The following is a 26,327-nucleotide window of genomic DNA, read 5'->3' as shown; positions in this document are numbered from 1 at the left end:
CTGCTCATTGCTATGAACACATGGATTTGAGTATGAAGCATGAAATTAAGACATTTTTCTGAAGAGGGACAGAAAAACAGCCTTGGCAGACAAAAATGACAGACTATTTCTTTCCAATTTATTACTTAAATAGCATTTAAAGACAATATTTAGCTGGAAGTAGTAACACACTCTGAAATTAAAAGGACCACAATTATTCAGTGCAAACTCAGCTGTGACCAGTAAGAAAAATACATGTACTGGGTACATCACAGTCCTTCCAATCAATTATATTGTTAACCGACACAATCTGACAGTCTGTTGTCATATGTACATCTGCAAGGAACCTTCTCAGAGACAGGTGCGCTCCAGCCATTTCAGTTCAATGTTAAACAGGTCAGCTCAAATCCCTGAGCATAACCACTGACACCAGAGATCATGAGCAGCTAAGCACCAGGAATACTGTTAGTACTACACTGCTTGCAGAGTCTCAGGATGAAATCAAGGGCATTACTGCAAGGAATGGTACATTATTACAGCCGCAACAAAACTTGTACTGCCACTGAAATGACGCTGATCTGTTCCTGCATTAGCACAGGAAGCCAGTGACGGAGCATAGTGCAGCTTATCCACCGAATCATCCTGAACTGGACCAGTACACTCAGTCTAGCTCTAACATAACTGAACAAAGCGAACAAAACTCACTTCATGGCATCTTTGCCGAAAACATCAACAAACGAACGTCGCTCTTAATCAGGACAAAAATGCATAGTAGTAAATGGATACTATACACACTCAACTGGGTATGTGCAGTGCAGTTCAGGGACTGGGCATTTGCTGTTCCGTACAGTGAGCAGATGACTAATGTACTGCTGGCTTGTCCCCTTCCTGTCATCTGAGAGGAGGATGTTCAGGCAAGAACAGAGACAGAAAGCATCCTTCCTCTTTCAATAGTAATGTGATAATCCAATGCAGTAGCAAAGATCATTTGAAAGGAAAAAACTGGTAGAAGAGCTTATATGAGAAAGTTGTTAAGCCTTGACTGTAGCTGCTGGGAACAGTGTCAATGTCATGAGCTAGATATCTTATGTAACTATCTAATTAGTCTTCAGAACATTTAATATTATTAAAAAATAATGAGGTGACACTGCCATCTAAAAATAAATGATACAAGTAAAATTTTTTGCTCTGCTGTAGCCAAGAAGCCAAACTGACATTTTTATTAGTCGTATCGCCTCAGTGCCACAGGGAACATGACTAGAGCATATTGGCAGAGTCCCTGACCCTGACTACACGGGCACTTTTGTGTGACTGCAACTTTAGTAATGTCAGCAGTGTAATTGCATTTAAATATTAAAAAATTAAACAGTAAGCCAATGTGATGAAAGAAAACATTTTCCTTTGTCACTAACAGCATTAAAGAAAGGGGCTGAGCACAGCTACAAGAGCCAGGCTTCCCTGACAGCACTTATGAAACTGAGAATTCTCATTCCATTACATTATTTCCCCAATATTGATTCTGCTTTCAATGAAGTTATGAATCATTCTGCAACACCTGTCATGTTTAGGTGAAGTTGGAAAAAATATTAGAAAAATACTGTTCTTATTCAATAATTGCTCTTACAGCTCTGAAGAAATAAATGAGCACACAATAATCCCTTACCGACTTGGGGTTAGCCGAGAATCCAGGCTGCCAGACTTCATGGTAATAGTGTCAGTAAACAGCACGTCCTTTGCTGGAGATGCTAGGGCTTCCGAGTGAGACAGTGAAGGATGCATCCTCTGCTGTTGTAAGCGTTTTAGTGTAGCATAGCCAAAGGCATCTCGAGAACTTGTGTAGCTAAAGTTATAGTCAGCAAGACTTTTTATCGTAGCTAGAGAAGGAGCTTTAAGAGACTGGGCTCTTCGGGGAAGAGTATGAGAAGACCCTGGCAATACCAGGGACACAGAATTGGATTTTGAGAGAGGCAGGTGGTTAGAATGTGGTGTTGAACAGTGACTTGGTTTAACTGTTTTTGTGCTTACCACAGTACTCAAACTTCCATAGTCAGTATCTACATTCGTAGTGTCCACACCTACAGTCTCCCTTGAAGGGCTAGAGCTCATTGAGCTTATGCCACTTGTTGTGGTATCTGTATTAAAACTTAGGCTACGACTCTTGAAATGTGTTTGTGTAGTACCATCTCCTATTAGCCTTTCTCTGCTTGTATTTTCCCGATGAATTTCATTTCCAAGACCTTTTGGCAGCTTTAGATCATTTTCTCCAATACTTGGGGTACTATCAGTATCTTCCACGTGCTTGCTTCCAACAAAAGAAGTTTCTAATCGTAACGTCTGGATTTTAGGAACTCTGAAAACAGGGTTGAATTCTTCCCCAGCAGGAAAGTCTATGCTACTGGCAGGTTCTGTTACTGTACGATTTCGCCTCAGAACTGATTTATTGTCAGATGATGTCAGCTTTGCTCCTTTTGGATCAGTGCCACTTCTGTGTTTTTTATTAGGTAGAGTAAGAGAGTTTAGAATGCGGTTTTTCACAAGTCTACTAGAAGAAAAAAAAGGAAAGGGACTACGGTCTTTGTCCTTTGAAGGTCCAGGTCTGTCACAAAATATTTGTTCTGCATCTTCAGTAATATCTAGGAAGAATGTACTAGTGGAAGTACCACCAAAACGGTCCTCTTCCATGATGAACATACCTGAAATTATACAGGACTGTCACTGAAAATTGTTTATACACTTTGAAGAAATGTCTGTGTTGCAAAAAAAGTAAGCAAATCTGTGTAAGCCGAAGTGGGAGGCTACATGATTCACTGCATTTTTTAATGCAGCATATTCTCTGCAGAATTTAATAGTGTAAATTAAGTATCTTGAGGAGGACCTGAGCTGAAGGTCTCATCACTTCAGAAGAAAAGCCACTGCCTTATTTCAGTGCAAATACCCAGTTACTAGGATTATAACCCATGTGTTCCTTTAATGATATCTAAATATGGTATATTTCTGGATTTAAAGTCCAGATATCCACAGCAAAATTAAAATGTATTAGATACTCTAAAATACACAAGAATTTAAATACAGCAATAGTCTGTGTGTATATATACACATAGAGATTATATGTATTTATATTCTAGAATATTCCTTTGAGGACAACCAAGTAACTGTATGTTTATACCTCAGCATGGAGATTTCCTCAGCAGGGTATTACAGCAAGCTGCCATGACTCAACAGAAAAACTAGTAACTTAGCCTGATGTTAAAATTTCTTACTTCTACACCAAATGTAAACCGCCAAAAGACACTGTTCTCTTCCCTCTCACTTGCCTACATCCCCCGAATGCACACTAACTGTCCCCTTGCCTGCACTCCTTCTTGCAATAACATTTTTTACAGTATTTGGCTGAACCTCATCCTGCTAGAAGGTTCATAAGAACGCCAAGATGCTGTTCTGTGGTGGGGTTTGGGGTTTTTGTTTTGTTTTTTTGGTTGTTTTTTTTTTTACTTACTTGAAGGAGCAGATTCACTTTCACTGTTGTGCCTAGAGCTGGTGGACTCAGAGTTCAAACTAAGAGTACTGGGTATAGAAGAGAGTTCATTGCAGAGCTGCTCCATGTCATCAGGGACCACTGGCCAAGGCTGTCTACGACTGTGTCTCACTGCATCCCAGTTATGATGCTTCAAAATGTCACATCCTTGTTTAGTTTTGGCTATTAGACCAAGCACGTAGACACAGGTTCTGTATTTAATGTATATATGGAAAAAAGAGCAACAATAATAGCATCTAATTTAACTAAACTTATTTCTCTTTTGAAAGGAAACTTTCAAAACAATTCAGCAGAAACTTCACAAAACTGCCAAGTAGCTTTTGGTTCATTTTTATGTGTAAGTCAACGGAAGCTTTAAAAATGGACTAAAATATCTGAGAACAATATCCTATTCAGAAATAAAAACTAATTATTCCAATAGTCTGATTACAGAAAGTAGAAAAGTATCTTTTTTTTAAAATATGCAAAAGGACAAATATAGTAGCAATATTAGCCAAAAGACCATCTATTTATGCTTTTAAAGATTCAAAAATACATTTAATAAAAATTATGGGATAATAAAATGATTACAGAGATATAAGTAGCAAATAATTGTTTTTTTAAAAAAGGAGAATAGTATGTATCTTTTTTCATAGGTTTCATTTTCTTACTCCATGTTCTTTCACACTTACTATACAATTCTGTGATTGTATAGGACTGAGATTGATACTCAGTTATTGATCTTTAATAACTGACTACCAAGTAAGTAAAAAACTATAATCATGTAAATTAGGTAAGGCTATCTGAAAACCTATACGTGAAACTTACAGATGGTAGTTGCCATAAATTGGATACACATACCCTCTAACAGAGAGAACCTCACAATGTTGGGCAAGTGCCATTATATCAGGAATTACATTCTCCTCTTGAAGTAAGTTAAGACCCCAATTTGATGATCCAATATTGCCCTGGAATAAAAGTTTTGTCAAGTAAGCTTTTATTCTGATGTGATTTGAAGTACTATCAGTGTAAAACTTTTGACATTTTTGTTTGTTGGTAGTACAGTTTCAAGCCACGTCTTTGCAAAGCAGTTAAGTTATCTGAGCACCCTTTCTGGCATTTCCTAGTTGCGCAAATCCAAAAAAGAACTTTGCACATAATGTATAGTACTTAAAACTGCTCACAGTTAACTACTACAAATTCCTCATTTTACCAATTCTACTACAGCCAAAAGCACGATGTTGGTTTACTCATTTTACATTCTCTTACTCAGGCATTTTATTACCTACAACATCTTCCAGTAACAGTCACCTTGGACAAATGTTCCCAAATAAACTTTGGGAAAGACAAGAAAGAAGCAGATGAACAGTTGAGGTGGCAAAGCAGGTTCAGAAATGTAGCTCTGACAGGCAGAGACATGAGGTTTTTGCCCATCACAAGTACCAAAGGTGTCATAACCATATATATTCACATGCATCAACAGTGGCAGCCAACTTTCTGCCAGAAACACTGAATTTTGCACCACCACAGTAAATACATTAAAGCCAGACCACAGCAACTTCTAACTACTGGTTTCATGCTAATACTGTTGCTACATGTGATAATCTGTTCTTTTTTATTTTTTAAAAAAAGAATAAAGAACAAAAAAGGTGCCGTGACCCATTTTCAACTGGAAATCCAGTTAAGGTACAGAATACCAACTTGGAAAAAGTCACACATAATTTACAACAAAAAACCTAATTAATGATTTTATGGAACTTTCCTTGGTTATTTCAGAATCGAGAGTCATAACAGAACTCAAACAACTGCAGAAAGTTTTGAAATCTTTTACTAACCAAGGCCCAAAGGGCTGCTTTCAGCTGCTTAATTCCTTCCCACTTATCCAGCATTGGGGAACGAACAGTGTAACTTAGATCTGTAACAACACTCTGAGGGAGAAAAACAGAAGACAAAACCAACTCAGTTGGAAATGAAAAGGAGACCTCAAGTCAAACAGGTTCTCCTGCATTTTTAATAAAATGGTAAAGCACTAATTTAAAGTATGCACCCTAAAATGAACAGCGGTAGTTCTGGAATAATAAGCATAAATTAACAGCAACAGCAATGCAAGTAGAAAATTTTAATGTAACCACTGACTGCATCAAGTTAATTCAGATTTTATAAATATAACAGATTAATCAGACTAACACACTGCAATATGTAAGCTTTCTCTTAAACTTTTCAACTGTCACATTCAATTCATTACATCATCTTGCAAACCTACATTAAAAGTGAACTCATTTAAGTAACAATGTACTGGCTTAGGGCTTGTTTTCTTAGTTTTTCAGAATACTAGAAGTAAGATTTTATTCCCCCATCTCCACATTTTTGTATGTGTAAAAGGATAGACACAGTTTATGTCTCTCTCTCTCTATACATCGTCAATATACAATTCACTCACACAGACTGAAAAATTTTAAGATTTTGCTAGCCATTGTAAGTAAAATACTGAAATATTAGAGAAATACCTCGCAGTGTCAGGAAGGAATTTTAGTTAAGAATAGATGGCAAAGACTGTCTTCACAAATATTTGGCCCCATATAACTTAAGATTGTCTTAATCGCCATATTTTGCAATGACTGTTTAAATGCCATCTCTTAAAAAATTTTAAAAAGTTTACAGAACTCTTTAAAATCTTTCAAATTATTAATATTTTTTGTCCTCACCTGAGACTCCAATAAGTGGCAGCCTGTTTTATGGTGCACCAGTTGGCCATAAAGGTGAACTGGCAGGTAGACATGAGGTCGCTGTAATCTGGTGGAAAAAGAGATCATATGCTCCCAGCAGTTTTGACATTTTCTTATTAAAATAAAATACACTGCAATGTAATGCAATGAGTTGAGTTTTTTTCAGACAAAGAGGATTCTTTTGGAGAACTTAGAAAAGAACAGAATGGAGTATTTCAGTTGGAAGGGACCCATAACAATCACCTAGTCCAGCCGCCTGACACCGCTTCAGGGCTGACCAAGGGTTAAAGCTCGTTACTAAGGGCATTGGCCAAATGCCTCTGAAGCACTGACAGGCCTGGGGCATCGCCCACCGCCCCAGGAAGCCTGTTGCAGTGTCTGACCACCCTCTCGGTGAAGAAGTGCTTCCTGACGTCCAGTCTGAGCCTCCCCTGGCGCAGCTTTGAACCCTTCCCGCGTGTCCGTCAGCGGATCCCAGGCAGAAGGGATCAGCACCTCCCTCCCCACGCCCCCTCCCCAGGAAGCTGCAGAGAGCAGCGAGGTCGCCCCTCAGCCCCCTTTGCTCCAAACCAGACGAGCCCAGAGCCTCAGCCGCCCCGCGCAGGCCATGCCTTCCCGCCCTCCCACCAGCGCTCTTGCCCTCCTCTGGGCGCCTTCGAGGACCTTCACACCCTTCTGAAATGGCGGGGCCCAGCACCGCGCACAGCACCCGGGGTGAGGCCGCACCGGCGCTGGATGCGGTGGGACGTCGCCCCTTCTGAGCGGCGGGGTGGGCTGCCTTTGGTGCCCCCGGGATGCGGTTTGTGCCTCGGCTGCCCGGGCACTGCTGGCTCATGTTGAGCCTGCTGTCAACCAGCACATCCAGATCCCTTTCTGCAGACCACTCCTCTCCCAATTTATACTTGTGCCCAGCATCACTCCATCCATCCTAGGTGCAGAATCCAGCATTTGGACTTGTTAAACTGCATCCCATTAATCATTGCCCAATGCTCCAATCTATCTAGATCCCTCTGCAAGGCCTCTTGACCCTCAAAAGAGTCAAGAGCATCTCCCAGTTTGGTATCAGCAGCAAACTTGCTAATCGTGCATTCAGCTCCTGCATCCAGGTTGCTGATAAATATACTGAACAGAACTGGCCCCAGAATTGCGACCTGAGGAACATCGCTGGTGATCAGTCACTAGCCTTATGTAGCCACATTCACTGAAACCCTTGGAACCCTGCTATTCTTCACCCAGAACATCATGAACCTGTTCATCCCACGGCTGGACAACTTTTCCAAAAGGATGCTGTAAGGGACAGTATCAAAAGCTTCACTAAAATCCAGAAAAAAATGTATCTGCTGCTTTGCCTTCATCCACTAGGCAGGTGACCTTATCACAGAAGTTAGTTAAACAGGACTTTCCCCTTGTGAACCCATGCTTACTGCACCTGATGATTGTACTATTCTTTAAATGCCTTTCAACAGTACTCAGTATGATCTTCTCCGTAATTTTTCCAGCAAGTGAGGTCAGACTAACAGGCCTGTAGCTTCCTGGGTCTTCCCTTACACCCTCCTTGTAAACTGGCACAACACTGGCTAGCTTCCAGCCAGCAAGGACCCCCTCAGACTCCCAAGACATTTGGCAGATGATTGAGGGGTCCTGCCACAACATCTGCTAGCTCCTTCAGTACTCCAGAATTACCCCATCAGGTCCCATGGACTAGTGACCATTCAGCTGATACAGCTGGTCCCTTACAATTTCAGTGTCCACAAATGGAAAGTCGCTGTTCCCACAGTTGTGGTCCTCCAGCTCAGGGGACCAGGCAGCCTAAGGTCTATCAGCATTCTTAAAGACTGAGGCAAAAAAAGCACTGAACACCTCTGCTTCTTCTTCATCCCTATTAGTCAGCTGACCATCTTCAACAAGTATCAGTTCAGTGTTTTCTTCAGACATCCTCTTGCTATTAATGTACTTAAAGCCCTTGTTATCTAACACAACACTAGCCAGTTTCCACTGTAATCGAGCTTTGGCCTTTAGTGTCTTCTCCCTGCACATACGAACCACAGCTCTATAATCTTCCCGTGAAACCTGACCTTGCTTCCAGGGATCATAAAATTTCTTTCTCCTTGAGCTCCACAAGGAGTTCCCTGTTCAGCCAAGCTTGTCTTCTGCCTCACTTGCTTGACTTACAACACAATGGGACTGCTTGCTCCTGTGCTTTTTAAAAGGTGGTTCTTATAAATGGACCAGCACTAATGGACTCCTAAACCCTCAAAAGCAGATTCCCTGCTAAATAGCTCCCTAAGTTTGCCCTCCTGAAGCCCAGGGTAAAAACTCCGCTGTCCTTTTTTCTCACTACAATGAAATTTTTAAACTCAACCGTTTCATGATCACTGTGGCCAAGACAACCACCCACCACCACATCTCCCATGAGTCCTTCTCTATTTACAAACAGCAAGTCTAGGAGGGTGTCTTTCCTAGTTGGCTCACTGAGTATTTCTGACAAGAATTTATCTCCTACAGACTTCAGGAATTTCCTAGACCTGCTCAGCACAGCAGTACGGTATTCCCAGCTGATGTCTGGGAAGTTGAAATCCCCCATGAGGACAAGGGCTACCGAAATTTTTCCTGTCTACAGGATAATCCGTTAGGGCTAACATCCTAGCAGAGTAATAAGTAATAGACACCCAACGTCTGCTTTGCTTGCCATCCCCCTAATCCTCACCCAGAAGCTCTCAAACACATCACCACTAACTGTAAGGGCTGTACAATCAAACCCCTCCCTTACGTTATAGCCACAGCTCCAGCTCACCTGCCCTGCCTATGCTTCCTGAACAGCCTGTAGTCCTCCATCCCAGCACTCCCGCTGTGGGACTCGTTCTACCAAGCCATGCTAACATCAATACCAAAGCTCTGGGAACTGAACAATGCTTTCAGTTCATCCTGTTTCTCACACCATGTGCACTGGTGTACAAGCATTTCAGATGTGCTCTTGCTCCCAGGAGCACTGTAAATGTTCCCAGCACCATTGCCACCCTCAGGCGATGCCATGCCAATGCTTAGCTTACCTACTGCAATCCTGTTGGTATCCCATTTCCCTCCACATTCTACTTTAAAGCCCTATTGATCAGTCCCACCAGCTTATGCCCAAAGATACATTTTCCCAAATTTACCTTTGGTTGCTCCGACGAACATAGTTATCACCATCAACAGGTTTGCGGTATGTTGTAAGTGCTTCATTAAGTTGTTCTTCAATCAACTCAACGTACTTTAAGTTGTATTCCTAGAAGATAACAGCCAAAGGTTGACACAATACTATTACATTTTATAGTATGAAACTTTGTAAAGGAAGGAATAACTGAAGTGCTCCTTAAGGAAGGCTGAACTTCTTTATGATCTGAAGATGGGGCTCACCAAAATTACTGTACTTCATACACACAATGAGTTTGCAGGGTCAACAATTGAAAACAATTATTTCAGAGAATTTGTTAAAAGGAAGGAAAGGAGATGCTTCACATCTGACTTCAACCCAAACAATCTAACAGGCCACCGCGTATTTCAGTATTCCTAGAGAAGTGACATCTTGTAGAGTTAGTAAAAAAAAAATGCCAACAGGAATGAGAACAAGTATTTATAATCAATTATGAAAACAGAGTAACGTATGAAGAGTTTTATTTTACTCGTGGCAACGATGCATTTGTCTTAAGTTTTGCGTTCCTATTCACTTCCTAACAGCATATCTATCTTCATTAGCTCTAGACTTTAATTAGCAACAATCAGAGGTAACAGGTATCTTGAAAATTGTACTTCTTTATGCACTTCTCCAGCTATGACTTTACAACATAACCTATTTTAGGAAGTAACTACACTCCTGAAATATTTTTTGAAGTATCAGAATTATATAAAAGGCCTGTATAAATCAAAAGCACACATGTACAGAGGAGCTATGGAAGTGTAAATCCCTCTCCACCTTTTTCAGCAAAATCGTTAAAGTAACCGAGGCAATAAATGTATTGACATTAGCAATTCACGTATATGAATACGCAGTATTTTTGAGAACCTTTGACTTTCTAAATCTGCATATTTAGACTCTTACTCCTCCTAGTATCAGACATACTTTTTATTCTTAGCATTACCTTCTGCCACTTTTCCATTTGTTTTGTTACATAACCTCTTTCATTTAGATACGAAAACCCCTTTGGGATGGACAGAAATCTGTAAAGTAATATCAGACAGTCAGTAATCCACTTAAAGCAAATCACATAATTTGAATAAAAACAAACACTTACTTGTTTCTACATTTACCTTAGGAGTAGAAGTAAACCCTTGTCTCCAAGATGAGAAAGAGCTGGTTTCATTTGGATAAGGGCATGAAGATTAGCCTAAAATGATTAAAAATGCATAAAGAGTATCTGAGCGCTATATAATTCTGAAAACTGCAACTATTACAATCTGCCAGCAACGAAGCATCAAGTTTTTCACAAAAGGAAGTATCAAACAGCACTAGCCTCATTCTAATATTATCCATTTAGGTACCTTCTAAACATGTATCACTTCACAAAAAGTATAATAATCAAAAATAGCTGAATGAGTCTGAATTCATATTTAAAAGTAGGCATACTCCAGAAGTCTATTCTTTCTTGTCACTGATATTGCGGTATTTTCAGCAAAGGGGTCGATAAAGTATTATGAAGTCCATCAATGACAATCAAGAAAGGAAACCATCAGCAGCTTCTTGCATACTTTTACTTTGCTAGTGGGGGAGGAGTTGGTAACAGCTTACAGAGTAGCATACCAATAAGATACTGAAAAGGGAAAGGAAGCTCACCTTGTCTTCACATGCCTCATCTAGAATATCAAGTGCCTCAGAAGAAATACTTTTATTTTTATCATGTAACTGGGTCACCAGTAACTCAATCCCCCAGTTGCTGAAGAACTCTACATTTGCTCTCAGTAATACTCTTAAGTGTTTTGTTGCATACAACCTGCAGCTCTGCAAAAGTAAGGAAAATGCTTTTTTGAATGAAGGAAAAACAGCTACTGTAGTTAATGATATTTCATTTTAAAAAATACACTTCAATTACCCTATTTTATAGCAAGGAGCTGTGATTCACACCTTATGAATTAAAACTACAATCTAATAGATAACTACTTCTACCTTATCAAATGGGAAATCTGAATCTGTGATCACAAGTAATCTGGCTACTGCAAGTCTCCTTGGAAAGCACGTATCAATTAGTATTCACCATGAACACTAGCATCACACAAAGTTATTAGCAGAAAAAATACCTTGTAAATGGTCAGTGCAATTGCAGATACTTTCATGTATGCAATGTTTCGCAAAGAACTTTAACAAGCAAATATGTAAGAACCTCTGGGGAACGTATTTCAGTAAATTTAAAATTGTTTCCCAAAAGGATCTGATCTTCAAAACTTCTCAGAAAACCTTCTAGATAGAAAAACGTTACTTTCTGTAATAAGACAGTTTCCCAACACTTATTTTACTACTATGAATTGCTCCAAGTAACAGCAGAATGAAGTAAATATACTGTGAGTTCCTGCATTGCTGTTCAAAACTTGCTGAATAAACAGCATAAACTGATTAACACCATTTTCTATTAGAAAAATTACACACAAAATAAAAGCAAATAGGCTTAATCTACAAGAATCTGGAGTAAGCACAGAAAAACACTGACAACGTATGCTTACTAGGAAAGGCATTAACTATATTTAGACAGGTATAGCTGGAAAAGATAAATTCAGGTGCCCAAATCTTTCTTCAAGTCTTCAGTCCCTATACCTTTTTTAAGGCTGTGATAGCTATAACCAAGTAAATTTTCTATACATTAGAATATAAATAATCTATGTTGGGATGCGTGTAAAGAACTGTATTCCAAGCGATAGGTGAAGTGATGCAGGTTGGACACCACCACCTAGGTTAACAGTATCTTCTGGACCGTTTGCTTTTTCTCCAGAAATATTTGGCAAGCAGGACTTGAAAGAAAAACGTGAGTAGGAAATATGAACATGCACTTTCCAATTCAAAAACTTTGTTTCATTATTTCACCTTCAAATATCATGTGCATATTTCTGCTTTTTCAGTATAGAGAAGCTTTTTGATTTTGAAGGGAAGGCAGGATGTAGCACAGGTACCAAGAAAGACTGTGGAACAGTGATTCACAACTGACCTAAGCTGCACAATCATTTTGAAATGGCTTGCATCTCTTCAGTGGTATGTCTGGTATGTGGGATAGGCAACCAGCAGCGTATTTACTAAAGATCAGAACAAGCTTTATTATGTCAAAACAATCACTTGGTAAGTTAGGCCCACAGAGTAACACAGTAATATGAAACCAGATTTCAGTGTCACATAGTTCAAGTACTAAAATCTGTCTATAAAGAATTGTTGTTACTGCTATAATTACACTGAGTGTGATACAGAGGACAAAAGATACCAATGTTCACTTCCTGAAATACTTCCTGAACATGAATTAATCTATCCAGCAGCTAGTACAGAGAGCTAGAATAATTTTTGGTTTCTGCTTGGAGAAGGAACAGATAAGATGGAACTCATGACTCTGATGCAACATTAAAATGGCAAATAAAATTCACTGCAGATAAATCTGAAACAATGAGCTAAAGTAAAAAAATAATCCCAGCTCTATACACGCAACAGGCTCTGAGCCAGCTCTCTCCACCCACGGAAAAGATCTTTATACTAATATTAATTCTGTGGAAGCATTAGATAGAAGTTCAATGGCAACCAAACCCACTGAAAGTAAACAGAACAAAACTCATCAGCATTGTCACTAGGTAAATTCACTGAGTGCTGACATCCTGGACACTGTTCTGGTTTTCCTGCCACCATCAGAAAGAAAAAGAAGAACAATTATAAAGGTGTAAAGAACAGCAGAACAGGGTTTTAAGTAACTGCAGGTATGGAAAAGGGTCTTTACAACAAAGAATGACTCAGACTAAGATATTCAAACCTCAGACCTGCTGCAAAGCCGCTATGTGCATTCGCAACAGCGGTAAAGACTTCAATCAGGGCCACAGCCTTTGTGTGCAAGATCACCTGTACGCATTTCCCAGATCGGAGGGGTGAAGCCCAGCACTGCTTCTCTAGATGAAGCAAAATCCAAGAATGTTTTTACTTTTGATGAGAACTGACAGGAAAACCATTGCAGAGGATATCTGGAGGAAACAGGTATTCCCCTCTTCCCCTCATGCATGAAAAACACAGATAAAGCCCTGTACTAAGTCTGACAGAAGATCCTTCCTTTTACTACTAAAGGCCTTTGAGACCCTTAGAAGTGAAGAAGCAAGTCAGAGGTCACTAAGCTTAGCCGATTACACACAGCTCAGCACAGATGCCAGCAGATGTAGGGTAAAGTCTACCCCTTTGATAAAATTTTAGGTCATGAACTACAGCACTTGAGGACACACTGGCTACTCCACTGTTTCTACCATGAACTGGCAGAAAGGCAGCTGAGAGTATTAATTTGCTTCAGCGTGAATGAACAAAGCACATCTGGAAGTAGGCTAAGATGAGCTTCTGCTTCACTGATCTGCAAGGTTATTGCTCTGTAAATGTTTTTGTTATATACAGCCAGCCCAAAATGCTACTCTTTGCTTCTAACGCTAAGCTGGCTACAGAAATTACTTTTCCTTGTTCAGAGACACTCATTAGCAAATGGCTAACAAACGTGCTTCAAAGCTTTGGGTAACTTTAAAAGGTGTATGAGGCTATAAACTTCAGTTAACCCAAGAAAAAGCACATTTTCAGCTTTTGAAATAAACAGATAGGTATCTCATTAACAAATGTCTCAGGGAATTAAAATTTCTGAAGGGAAGAAGCTTTACTGGAGACAGTCTTCCTCCCTCAGAAAACACAGCTCTTCAGAAGTTATGACCAGTCCCACACATTATTATTGCTTTTAAACAGAATTTAGAAGCCACAGGCAGCATACAGAATCAAAATCACATTTTGTCTTCTGGGTTATTAATTAATACAAACCCTTTCAGAGCCCTACTGTACAGGCTCCACTCATCCTATGAGGTCTCATCAGAAGCCTTTGAAAAAGGAAGGTGGAAGGGCAAGTGCCTTATTTGAATTGAACTGCATGTTCATTTTTAATCTTAAGATTCACTTACTTGTCCAAGGCGACAGAACGTCAGTTCTGGTAGTATTTAAAAATATATTCTCCTATGGGACAGTGCAGTGAGTGGTATAAACCGTGCTAAGCTTTAATTTTTTCCTGTCATGCCTGCTGAAGATGGAGGAGTATATTTTCTTTTGCTGTCGACAATGCTGCTATTTCAGAATTCCAGACTGTAAACCCCACAAAATGGCAGATACCTTCCCCTAACATTCCCCATACTCTAAGCAGAGGTACTTCCAAATTACTCCTCAGTCAGTGGAGCTGCCCATGCAAATACCTGTAAGTTCCAGTATTTCCATGTTCTTTCAGATAGCTTTTCCTCTTGGAACTGACATCTATTTCCACCTCACACGAGTATGTGAATTTCGGGAAGAGACCCGTAGTTTTGCCAACTGCAGTTGCTCAAAAATACCACTTATACTACTAAGAATACAGTTAATACTGAATAATCAAGAAGTTTTATCCTCTGGATTAGCTTTTTACACCTTTGATCTTCTATTGGGAACATAAACACCAGAAAGACCGAAGACAGCATTTTGTCCAAGATATGATACTGGCAATACTGTGTAAACCAAGGATGGCCAAAGGGTTCTTGGACAGGTCAACATTATGCCTTTTTGTCAAGTAGTATTTAGTGAAATTTTCTCTTCAAAATCCTATCACTTCCATTTCCACTGTAAGAATGTATGGGATTGGGCACATGGTAAAACAGGAAAAGAATTTAAGTAAATAACTTTTATACACGTATGAAATCATCTGTGGTTGATGCAAATGTAGACCCATTTCTAATGGCTGAGACAGTCCATTCTGTTTGTGTATTTTATCTAGGAGAGTCACAAAATACTTCCCTATGAATTCTAAGAATTCCAAGCAGATCAACTAATTCAGGAAAAAAACCAACTTGAAATAGTTTTATCTATCTCTCAGGGTTCAGTATGTTTCACAAAGGAAGTCACGCTCTGTTTAGGTTCGAACAGTACATCATCTTTGTTTTAGTATCCTGATAGCAAAAGATTCATTTACATTTGTGATGAACAAATAAGATTTAATTATTTTTCGTATTTCTTAAATGTGTTCTAAATTCTTTTTTTAAAAAAGAAAATACCGAAGGAATTCTCATGGTATTGCAACACATAAAAATCAGGGTACAGTCTTATCCAGTGCAACACTGAACTCTAAACAGCAAAATTTAAGTCTCAACAGATGTCACCTATGAACTTGCCTGAAGACTGACATGGCTAGATACCTGCTATACCTGAATGCACACCTAACACTGACAGTAAGGACTATTGACTGTGCACATATGGGAAAGGTTAGACTTACAGAGCAAGTCAATGCCCGGCATTTGAGAAGTTCTACTAGTTTCTGTTCTTCCAGATTTCAGGAGACTGTGAAAAATAGACAGTTACCTGATCTCTGCCATTTCACTAGACAATATTGCTAGACCCATACCTCAATGAGACTGGGAAATGGAAGTATTAGACCTCAGCAGCCATAGGCTACTAATGTAGGCTGAGACTTTAAAACCTCATTGATGTGAGAAGGTATCAGTGTATCAGCAAGAAAAGATCTCAACTTTAAAACTGATTATTTAGGTTTCAAATCCAAAATGTGCGTTCTTAAACTCTTAAGCCTGTAGAGTATCTCTTAGCTTTCTCCAGAGTTTTACTTTGACATCTGTCAAGCTCCGGCATCAAACAGTCAAGGTAATGCCAGCAATCAGATCGCAATCTAATACTTTTTACAATCCCAAACAGATCAGAATTAAAATGGGTAAACCTGGGGGTTCTACAAGCTTTCCTAATTTCTAAGGTGCTGGAGAGTGATGTCTAACCTATTCACATTTAAAGTACGGGAAGTGTTTACTACCCATTGCTCATTAAGCTGATTTACAAATAGGTGGAAACTCTATTTTTAGTTATCATCACTAAGAGCAGCAGTAGCTTTCAACTGCTTTCTGGCTTTGTATATAATTAAGACAGTATGTTCAGACAGTATCTGCACCCCACTTCCAGCCAGCCTGCTAACAGCTAGTGAGTGATATGGGTATCAGAGTTGAATGAATTCTGTTTTGTTCTTCCTCCCTGCTAAGATAAAAAAAAAGTACAAAAGTAGGTCTTTATAGAACATTTGGAAGGAGATCAACCTATTCTTACCTACATAAAGCTTCTGGTGTAAGTACTGGATGCTTGAAAACATTTGGAAGAATCTCTCTTAAAACAGAATTTAAGTCTTCATACTATAGGTTATCAGAATCAAGAAATCCTTCCCAAAATCTAAACCACAAACGCTAATTCATAATAGAACACCTTAAATTATTAGTCTAACTGTATACTTTATGAAGGAGGTTGTGACAGCATGTCTCGACTTCTTTGTTAACTAGCATTTGAAATGCTGGTGTGCTCTTCCCCTATGTATGGCCCCCTTTTATGAAGCTGGGAGGTGATGGAGGGGGCAGTACCCATTGACACAAAAATCTCAATAGAAAAGCTAAATGAAGTTCCACAGTCTAAACTGCTCTTAACTGACAGTTATTAACAGCATAGAAGTCTAATAAAGACACAGACATATGTCCTCACAACATATTGATTTGTTTTCTTGCTCAGACTAGGCATAAAATAACTTTAGAGAAAGGTTATCAGAGTCATCACTTAAAATTACTCAGTAGGGAGCTTCAGCCTCTTCTTTCAATGAGCCATTCCTTGAACCCCAACTATCTTCATTACCTTCAGACTCCATTCTTTACTTGTAAGAATCATCTTATCTTTGATAGTCTCAGAGAAATATCCTCAATTTCTTTCTTTCCCTCTCCTCTTCCAAAATACAGCGAGACATCTAAAGCTAGCAGCTAGCTTATTCCTTCTTGTATACACTCTAGAATATATTCTGCCTTATCCAGGAGACAGAGGAATACCTCTCCCTGAAGTAATACGAGTTCTTCCCTAGTTAGATTTCAACTTATGAATTGTCATTTCCCTGACATCAATGCTTGTCTACTATGATTCATTTCTCTTTTTTTAGAAGTTCAAGAGCTTCCTCCCTCAAGTCTACATAACTCCGTGTTTTGTATCTGCTCAGCTTCTTAGATTCAAAAGTACAAATTCCAATGCCTATTTCTGAACCACCCTCTCATTCCAGGAGCTATAGCTTCTACTCCATTCCATCACAGTAACACCAATCATTATCAAAGCAGTATCTACCACTGGCAGGTTAGCTGTTTATTACTGCTAGAAATACATTATTTCTGTTTGTGAAAACAATACTTTCTCAATTGATATAGGATGTCTGCTGACCTAGACAATAGTGTTACACTTGGTTTATGTATTTAAAGACTTTAACCCTCTTTGTACATGAGAGAAAGCTCTATCTGAATGACTTAGTTTCATGAGCACAAACACAATATACGCTGTGAAGTTCACAGCAAATTCAAAAGCTACGTAAAGTAGGAGTTTCATCTCTCTGAATATAAAAATAAAAACCTTTCTGGATATATAATAGTTTAAAAATAAAGTCATACACCTTGAATAACAAAATAAATGTTTAGTGGCAAATAACAATAAACATAAATTGAACTGAACTTACATCAGTAGCTGCTGTCAGGATTTTAGAAAGGATGACTCTTGCTAACCCATCTCTGCTGTAGTCCAAACTAGAAACAGTCAATTTTAACAAGTGATCCTGGTTCTTCAAAGAACAAAGATTAAGAAGACTGGGGGGTGGGAGGTGGGGTTGTGGGAAAGGAGAGAAAAGAAAATAAAAATCAGTAATTGAACCCACTCAAACCTATTTATTCAATCAACCATTCAAATGTAAGTATTTTGAATTAGACTTTCATTTCTATCAACACAGATCACAAAGTAAGTTCTCATATGAATCAGAGTTAACCTTCAACTATTACAGCTGTTAAGGAGTCAAATGGGGACCAAAAAATGTGCTAAACTGCAAGGGGAAAAACCCCAAACCAACCCTTTTTATAATTAATGCAAGGGGAAAAACCCCAAACCAACCCTTTTTATAATTGCTCCAGTAACTTTGTCAGTATACTTTAATTAGTGATTATGAGTACAAAAATACTGTTTGTGAAGCTCTAAGCAATTCCTCATGGTAAAACATTCCACGTATAAAGCTTGCCATAAGGTTAGTCCTACTAACTGTATAAATTTTATTGTAAATCAAGTTCTCTGAAACCAGTAAAATACTTGAATTTTAAAACTCAATAAAAACAATTCAACCGAAAAAAGACAGTACCTCATAACACCTAAATTTTTACTTGAAGTTTACTATACTTAAAACACCTTAGTATTAGCCACAAGCCAATTCACTCCCTAAGGAAGTACGTCCATTTGTACCCAAACAGAATTTTGAACTTCACAGCGTTACTGAAGTATATTGGACTGAAGCTTAGGTACAACAGGCATCATCACATTTCTCAAACAGAATGATCCCTGCCTGTTTTTGGTGTTTTGTGGGGAGTTCTTTGTTTGTTTGGGTTAGGATTTTTTGTTTGTTTTGTATTGTTGGGGGGAGGGGTATTTTTTTTCCTGTCTTTTCAGTACAGTACCATGTTTCCTGATGCCGATTTCTGCCAGAAAGGTGCAGACAAGAAAGAAGTAAGCTATTTTGTGACACAATCACGCATATCTCATCAGTAGTGACAGACTACAAGACCCTTTCTTAAAAAACCACACCAAAACCCCACAAAACTGGGGATCTTTACTCGAAAACTTCTAAAGTTCTTTTGACTGACAGCTTTACAGATGGTGGTCCTCATGCATAGTTCACTATTTTTATAACTATTGTAACGGTAAGCACAATTCAAACAGAATAAAACCACTCACCACTGAAACACATTACATTTTTCAAGCATTTTCACTCCATGAGGGTGACAAGAGAGAGTACCAAAAAACAGAAAGTAGTGCTGGCTAAGGGTATTTAGTAGCCCATTATTTTGAAGACTACGTTCAGGTTTCATCCCTGATGAAGAATTGAGCCAGTGTACAATATCTTTAACCAATTCCTCCAGGTAACCTTGTCCATCCTAATAAAACAAAAGTAATAGCATTTACTAGTAAGTGAACTGGGTCTCTCTTTACTGAAATCCATAATTTAAAATTTCTTAAAATGCATAAACACAATACAGATACAAAATAGAAATGCTGGCTAGCAAACACAATTCAGACTAAAGAAGAAGGTTCAAGGCAAATAAAAGGAGTTTAGCTTGGAGACATCTTGGGACCAATTCTGTTCTTTCCAGAAAATGTTTGTTCAATGACAATTTCCTCTGGCCTCAGGCATGAAAGTTAGCATTCAAGAAGAAAGGAAAGATACACATAGCAAAAATCAAAACAACTCCAAACCCAACGTTGCTTTTAAAAATGCCATATTTAATAAAGCTTTGACTTAAACACAACAGTACTCCTCACTCTCATTTGGACAATTCAAAACTTTAAGTTACAGTTCTTAATTATACCGATCATTTTAGTTTTAACATCCAAAGTCTTACAGAAGTCTTTACCAAAATTAAGTTTTTTCCCCCTCTAAGTGGCATACAGCAGCATTACTCATTCTCCAGTCCTGCAGAATAACATTTCTTACCTCCTCTGATTCAAGAAGAAATTCAGTGAATTGACAACCCACCACAGTGAGCTGTTTAGCCTTGGCATAGTCCAGATCCAGGTTGGCGTACAGTTTACTGCTAGGCTTGTAAAAATATAGCAATCTCCTTACAAACCTATGGAAAATAAAAAAGTTTGCTATTTTTCAGTATGCAAGGACAGTCTCATAGTACAAAATTACGCTGGTAGGAAAGATAGGACTAAATTAACTTATTTGCAATAAATTTTCCAAAGTTATTAAAACAGTAGTAGATAGCAGTAGTGAGTCTATGCAGACGTGATTTCAGAGATGTGTGTTATAAAAGGTTTTCTAAGCCAGGACTTAAAATAAGCAAAGGCACTCAAAATCTCTATGCTCTTAGAAGCCATAGCTTTCTTCTCATTCTCACGCTTATAATTTATTCTGCTGTAATTTATCCTGTGGTGAATTTCAAAGGCAATACTACCTAGACTACCAAAGAGCTAAAAAAGAATCTGTGACATGAGTTTTCTGCAGCTATGACAGTCAAACATTACTGTGAAAAACACATTTTTGTGTTCCGGCAGGAAAAGGCTGTATTTATTCAGCAACTGTTATTTTCATTAACCTCACTTAAGCATTTCTGAAGCGTAACAGTGATTACAAACACAGACTCTCACTCAAGACTTCCTGAAATCATGGTGAGAAATACAGTTTCAGTTTTGCATTGCAGGAATAAAACTTCACAAAGAGCTTCCACTCACCAATTCTTTGTCAAAAAATAAACACCTATATGTGCTCTAACGTAACACAAAATGCTCTGTCTCAAGGTAGCTATGTCAAGCATTAAGAAAACTTAAGTAAAGGTGCAGTGCTTTAGTTACAAAAAGTGAGAGTAAGCCACTAGCCCCAGTTCTAAATACAGAACCAATTACAAAGGAAATCCAAAGGTTTCTTTAGATTTTGTCAAATTAAATGTATAGTATTCTGGTTATTAAGCATGGATATATGTATGTATATACATGTACATGTGTATACACACATCTCATTAATTGTAGCTCTATGAAATAAAGTGATTATATCTGGAATTTCATTTTAACAGCTGTTAAGATCACCACAAGAACACTAACAATAAAAAAAAATCAACTTATGGAAGGACAAATCAATGTACTTTACACTTAAAAACAAAGTGGCTGTAAATTTATGAAATTTAGCAGTGAAACTGGAGAGATTTAGGGCTTGATCAGTTTTAATTAAACAACAGCAACAGCATTTTAAAGCACCTAACCCACAATCCTGCAGAAAGGATCAATGAGTGTAGAAGTTTTAGACCAACTCAATCATAGATTTTCTCAAGCTATCTGGAATTACATTATTTAGGCACTGAACAATGCTTGAGTGCAGCACAAAACCAGGGAACAGAAACACTGTTGTAGGTAGGTAGGCAGAGGCGTGGGTATGGGCACCACAGCCCAGCCTGCAGACACTGCTTTACAGAAGCAATGTTATAAACTACTAGATTTGAAAAATAATCCTTTACCACAAGGTATGGATTGGCAATTAACACCTGGGGAAGAAAAAACCTCCAAAAATACAAATGCAAAATTAAGTCATGGCTTTTTTTTTTTTTTTTTTTTTTTTACAACAGGACTACCACTTATGCTGGGAACACTATATAAAGTAACGACTACTTTTTAGTAAAAATTTAAAATGGAGTAGCATGAGCTTTTCAGCATATGTTTTAGCTTTAGCTTTTTCCACAAAGTTATGCAGAAGTACCTTTCCATGCCTACAAATGCAGAACTACTCCCCAAAATAATTTAACCAAATCAATGTCAGAAATGCATGTTAGAGGGTACATCCCAGAATTAATTAGTAACGCCATTACAAAACATGCACAAAAGTAATAGAACTGTCTTAATGCCAACAGACATAAAAAGAACTAGAGCAGTACTAAGTTTTTTGGTTTTTTTCTGCAAGTCCCACATGCTTCCATTGCCATTAATAGCAATTTGAAATAACTTTCTCTGATTTTGATGAAAGCTGTAACTGTAACTACAACTGTAGACCTATTCTGTCAAAATTTGTCAAGTGCTGACATCAAACACTAATGTATGAAATACTGAAGAGGTAACACTTTAAGCTTTAAAATGAAATAGGGTGTTTGCAAAGCTAGTATGACTTGTTAAACGAATAAATATATTAAGTATCTGTGCATAGAAAAGAAAGCACTAAATCTTAAAAGACCTGTTTAAAGCAAATATTGTAATCTAATTACCTAAATTTTCATTTTTGCTGCTGATCTATAGATTCAATTTAAAAAATGTGACATAGCCAAGGGATAGTTTATTTCAATATTTACAAAGTTTTTCCAAATTTCTTTTTTTCAATTAAGTCTTACATAATTTTTACATACCTGTGCAACTGCTCATCTTTATAGTTCCTTAGATTTACATTTGGCCACTAGAAAAACAGCAAATATAGCATTATATGAAACCTGTACATCAGTCCTTGATTAGTCACTAAAATTTACTCATTTAGCTACATTTACCTCATAATTAGCAGTGTAATTTTTCTTGCATTTAATGTTACGTATGAAAAACCTTATTTTATTGAAAAGCCCACACTTCTTCCTCCAAGAACTGTTTGATTTTTTTCTAGAGAAGGACAGGGAACATCAGTCACATGCTATGTGTACAAGGCCACAATTCTAATGAAAACAGCAAACTATGAAAAGGTAACGAAAAATACACTTTATAGCTCAGTTTCTTCTCTGCAAGTAACAGGTTTTGCTGTGGTGGGGAAGTAATTGTTTTGTTGTTTTCACCAATTCATCAATTTGTTTTAAAAATAATCATTACTCTGTTATAGCTCACTTAAACACTGCTTATTAAAATGGTGTTTTAAAGTCCTCTGTTGATAATTCATAAGATACTTTAAGAAGGACCACATGAAAACATAATACTCTCTTCTGGACCTATCCTTTCTTCCTATTATGTTTTCCCCTGGTTTTACAGCTGCCTGTTGTTTTGATGGTCTCAGATTTATTTCCGTTGCTACTAGTAAGTTACTTCTTGAAAGGGATGGAAATGAATGCATCATTCTTCTTTCCTACCTAAGCAGTACACTTCTGCATTTCCAACTGGTACACTAGCACTGAGACATACAGTACACTAGTTGATGACTAGTAAAACTGACTACACTAACAGTACGAGATAAAGTATGAAGCTCTGCTGTCAACAACGAAGTTGCAAGTCCTCCATCCTGACCACCACCACTTTTGCTGCTCTTTTAGCAGCTTAGACAGCAAGCTAAGCAAATATAAAAGGCAGTAAGGGAGCACATGAGATGCAAGTAGTGAGGTGGTTAGAAAGCTGATGCTTCACAGCTATAAAGGTGCAACAGAAACAAGAGGGAGGTGAGCAACCACACTGGAATCTGGATCCTGCTCATTGGAGGACTAAAGATGAATCACTCTGATAACATTATCTTAGTTTATGCTGCTGTTGTGCAGTTTAACAGGAAGGGAAGTGGTTAGAATTAAACCAGAAAACACATAGCCTTCTCATTCTGAAAGACAAGTCTCCGATTTTGAGATATTTAGCAACTGCTTGACAGGACATTAGAAAGTACTGGGGAGGTCCGAGATAGCATGGAAACAGTTTGACTTAAATTTCAGGTAAAAATAAATAATAATAAAAAAAAAAAAAAAAAAAAATCACACACCGTCTTAGTGGTCAACTCCATAAAGCTTCCTACTACTTAGACTAATTAACAGTGAGAATCTGAAAAAGTGTCTTGATAATATCTTTAATGCAGGAGGGGGCCTGGGAAGCAGGACCACAAGTAACAAATCAGTTAGCTGAAAGGAATGTGCTTGAGCTTGTAGGCCACAAGCCCTGGGCATAAGGGACATGAAGGGTATAGAAACAGCGACCAAGTATCAAGTTGAGACTACACAAGGAATAAGTTGGTCTGTTTGTCAGCTTGCTCAAGGACGTGGTGCAAGAACTACAGACGTTGTGTCTTTAACTGTTGCTGAATTCCTAAACAGCTAGTGTGAGATCTTCGCATGAGTTGCCACATAGTTATAGAATAAGCAAGTTTTTGAACCTATCAGAATAAGATGTAACAATTGTTTGTGTGTATATAATCATGACATTAGCCTAACTGAAGTGACATTTGCTTGCATCAAGTTGTGTCCCGTCTCTCAATCGCAGCACTTTAATACTGAAGGAAAGGTAAAAATATCTATGATTAATAATCATAAACACCTAGTAATCCAGTACATCCAGTAATTCCAGTGAAAAGCCTGTAAACAGTGAAATCTGGTGGAGCAATGCTACTGTCATATATATATATATTCAGCTCTTTATACCACACAGATGCTTGCTCTCTCAAGTTTATCAGTCCTTGAGAAAATGCACAGAAATATTTAAGTTTCTTTAATAATAACTTAAAAATACCTTGATTCTGATTGTCACCATTGAACTTTTTTGTACTTTCACTATCTTTATAACAACACAGTAAAGAAGACAGCAAGAAAACATTAATTTGGGTGAAGGATGGTTTCGATGCACAGCATCGCAGGAGATACTTTGGTTTGAGGACAGTACTGACCCAAGTTTTTCTTAAAGAAAATAATTTTTCTGCTTAAGAAGAGAGGCTTTCTTAAAAGTCGTGCATTAAATATATTTGAGAGCATGACCTCCCTGTCAGAGGTATTTCCTTTATTTTGTAAAAACAAGTTAATTTTGTAATGAACTTGATGCTGTGGGAGTATTTGTATTAGTTCAAAACATACAATGAGACTACATACTACTGAAGTTTTCATATGTAGCTCAGTCTAAGCATCTGAAATTTGATCTGTAAACTCCAGCCTTATCAGCTCACATTATATAAAAATATTTGCTATGAAACTGAACAAGGCAGTATCCTTGTTTAGTCTGAAGTCTAATGTATTAGCAGCATTAAAGTCATTACAGCTAATTCTGTAAAGTCTATTTCTATAAAAATAAATTTATATGTTTTAATACATGCTTATTAAAAAATTTGTGAATTTAGCTGTATTTTTGCATATAGTGTGAGGGCTGTATTCAAAGAAACTACAGCACCACTTATTAAACCCACAAGATCCTAGTTTTCTGAAATAAAACAGATTATGGGAGGTACCATGGAATTAATATTAGAAAGTCAAAGCTCACATGTGAAACAGAGACTTTGTTCAAACAATTTCATAAGAAGAATATCACACCCTTTTTAAGCTCACCTTCAGTATGGTCCCTATCAGATTCCAATTCCAGTCAAGGTTCTCTTTATGATTGAGAACTTGGCTGTCTCTAAGATTCATTAGAAGTGCTTCTTCTGTATCCTGAAATACAGACATGAAAAGCTACAGTAAGTTTCCTTGCATAATTTTTTTCAGTTGTGTCATGATATACTTACTGTTCATGTAACAATCATTGTAAGAGTTATGCTCCACAGTAACTTGCACTTGAAAGTAAATTGCATGGTTATAGTACTGCATTAAGAATCTCATAATAAGAGATCGTAACTGGTCCTAAAAAGTATTAAAAATTATTAAAAATTCACTCCTCCATTTCTACAAATACCATACAGTATCCACAAGTATGTACGTGACAAATTAAATGAAAAAATACTACAAAGAAATCACATGAATTGCTCCGAACTAGACGAGAGTGAAGTTTGGGCAGCAGGATCTAAGCCTCCAAAATACAAAGTCAAATCCAATTTTGAAAGATCAATAATAATAATACCTTTAAAATAAAGATGTCTTTTTGCACACGGTACTGATCCCTTTTTTGGTGCGTTGAGATGGCTTTCTGAATAATATGATCTAAATGGAGGCTGTAAGGTTTAGGTCCTCTTTTCTTCATCTCATGAAAACGTTTTAAGCAGTTGAGTGCAGCACTTGCTCGTCTAATAGGAAAAAGAAATACTATCATCAATATTTGGTAACTGTTATCCAACTAGGGTACCACTGCTCTATCTCAAGTAAATAAACGTGGCTCAAGAATGGAACGCCCAACAATTCCAAAGCAAATTTAAAGAATTTTCTTGATACAAGTTTTCATACATCCATAGGCCTCAGTCTTGTACTACAATTATACAGATAATTTTATCTTTCAGAATTTCTAGTACTGAAGAATAAGCCCTATTGATACCTTTTCTTCTACTCTGAAATTAGTAACGTCTACCACTGTTCACAGCAAATATTGAAAAGTTTAAAGTTGATAAGTGTTGTGAGATGTCACAGTAGATCAACATTCTGCAGTAAGCAGGAGTCGAACTAGCTAGCTTCAATTGGACAAAGTATTTCTTGTAACTTCTCTTCCCCCCTCGCCTCCAGGGGGTGACAAGACTATCATT

General features: G+C 37.8%; 1 protein-coding gene across 3 annotated transcripts in view; it reads right to left on the bottom strand.

Annotated features, from left to right (window-relative positions):
* Positions 1–26,327, bottom strand: part of RICTOR (RPTOR independent companion of MTOR complex 2) — a 91,013-nt gene that overhangs the window by 13,402 nt on the left and 51,284 nt on the right. For all 3 annotated transcript variants that reach the window (XM_056323722.1, XM_056323723.1, XM_056323724.1), the window contains 15 exons: positions 25,715–25,877; positions 25,207–25,308; positions 22,354–22,400; positions 19,959–20,094; positions 19,202–19,401; positions 17,946–18,072; positions 11,030–11,194; positions 10,507–10,583; positions 10,338–10,416; positions 9,375–9,484; positions 6,199–6,286; positions 5,329–5,421; positions 4,355–4,461; positions 3,476–3,705; positions 1,643–2,672 (listed from right to left, as the gene is read on the bottom strand). In XM_056323722.1, coding sequence (XP_056179697.1) covers positions 1,643–2,672; positions 3,476–3,705; positions 4,355–4,461; positions 5,329–5,421; positions 6,199–6,286; positions 9,375–9,484; positions 10,338–10,416; positions 10,507–10,583; positions 11,030–11,194; positions 17,946–18,072; positions 19,202–19,401; positions 19,959–20,094; positions 22,354–22,400; positions 25,207–25,308; positions 25,715–25,877 — 2,754 coding nt within the window. The remainder of the gene's footprint in view (positions 1–1,642; positions 2,673–3,475; positions 3,706–4,354; positions 4,462–5,328; positions 5,422–6,198; positions 6,287–9,374; positions 9,485–10,337; positions 10,417–10,506; positions 10,584–11,029; positions 11,195–17,945; positions 18,073–19,201; positions 19,402–19,958; positions 20,095–22,353; positions 22,401–25,206; positions 25,309–25,714; positions 25,878–26,327) is intronic.

This window comes from Falco biarmicus, chromosome Z, assembly GCF_023638135.1.
Source record: "Falco biarmicus isolate bFalBia1 chromosome Z, bFalBia1.pri, whole genome shotgun sequence".
NCBI classification, from domain to species: Eukaryota; Metazoa; Chordata; class Aves; order Falconiformes; family Falconidae; genus Falco; species Falco biarmicus.
The sequence above is the reverse complement of the archived record's forward strand: the minus strand, read 5'-3'. Positions and strand labels throughout refer to the sequence as shown.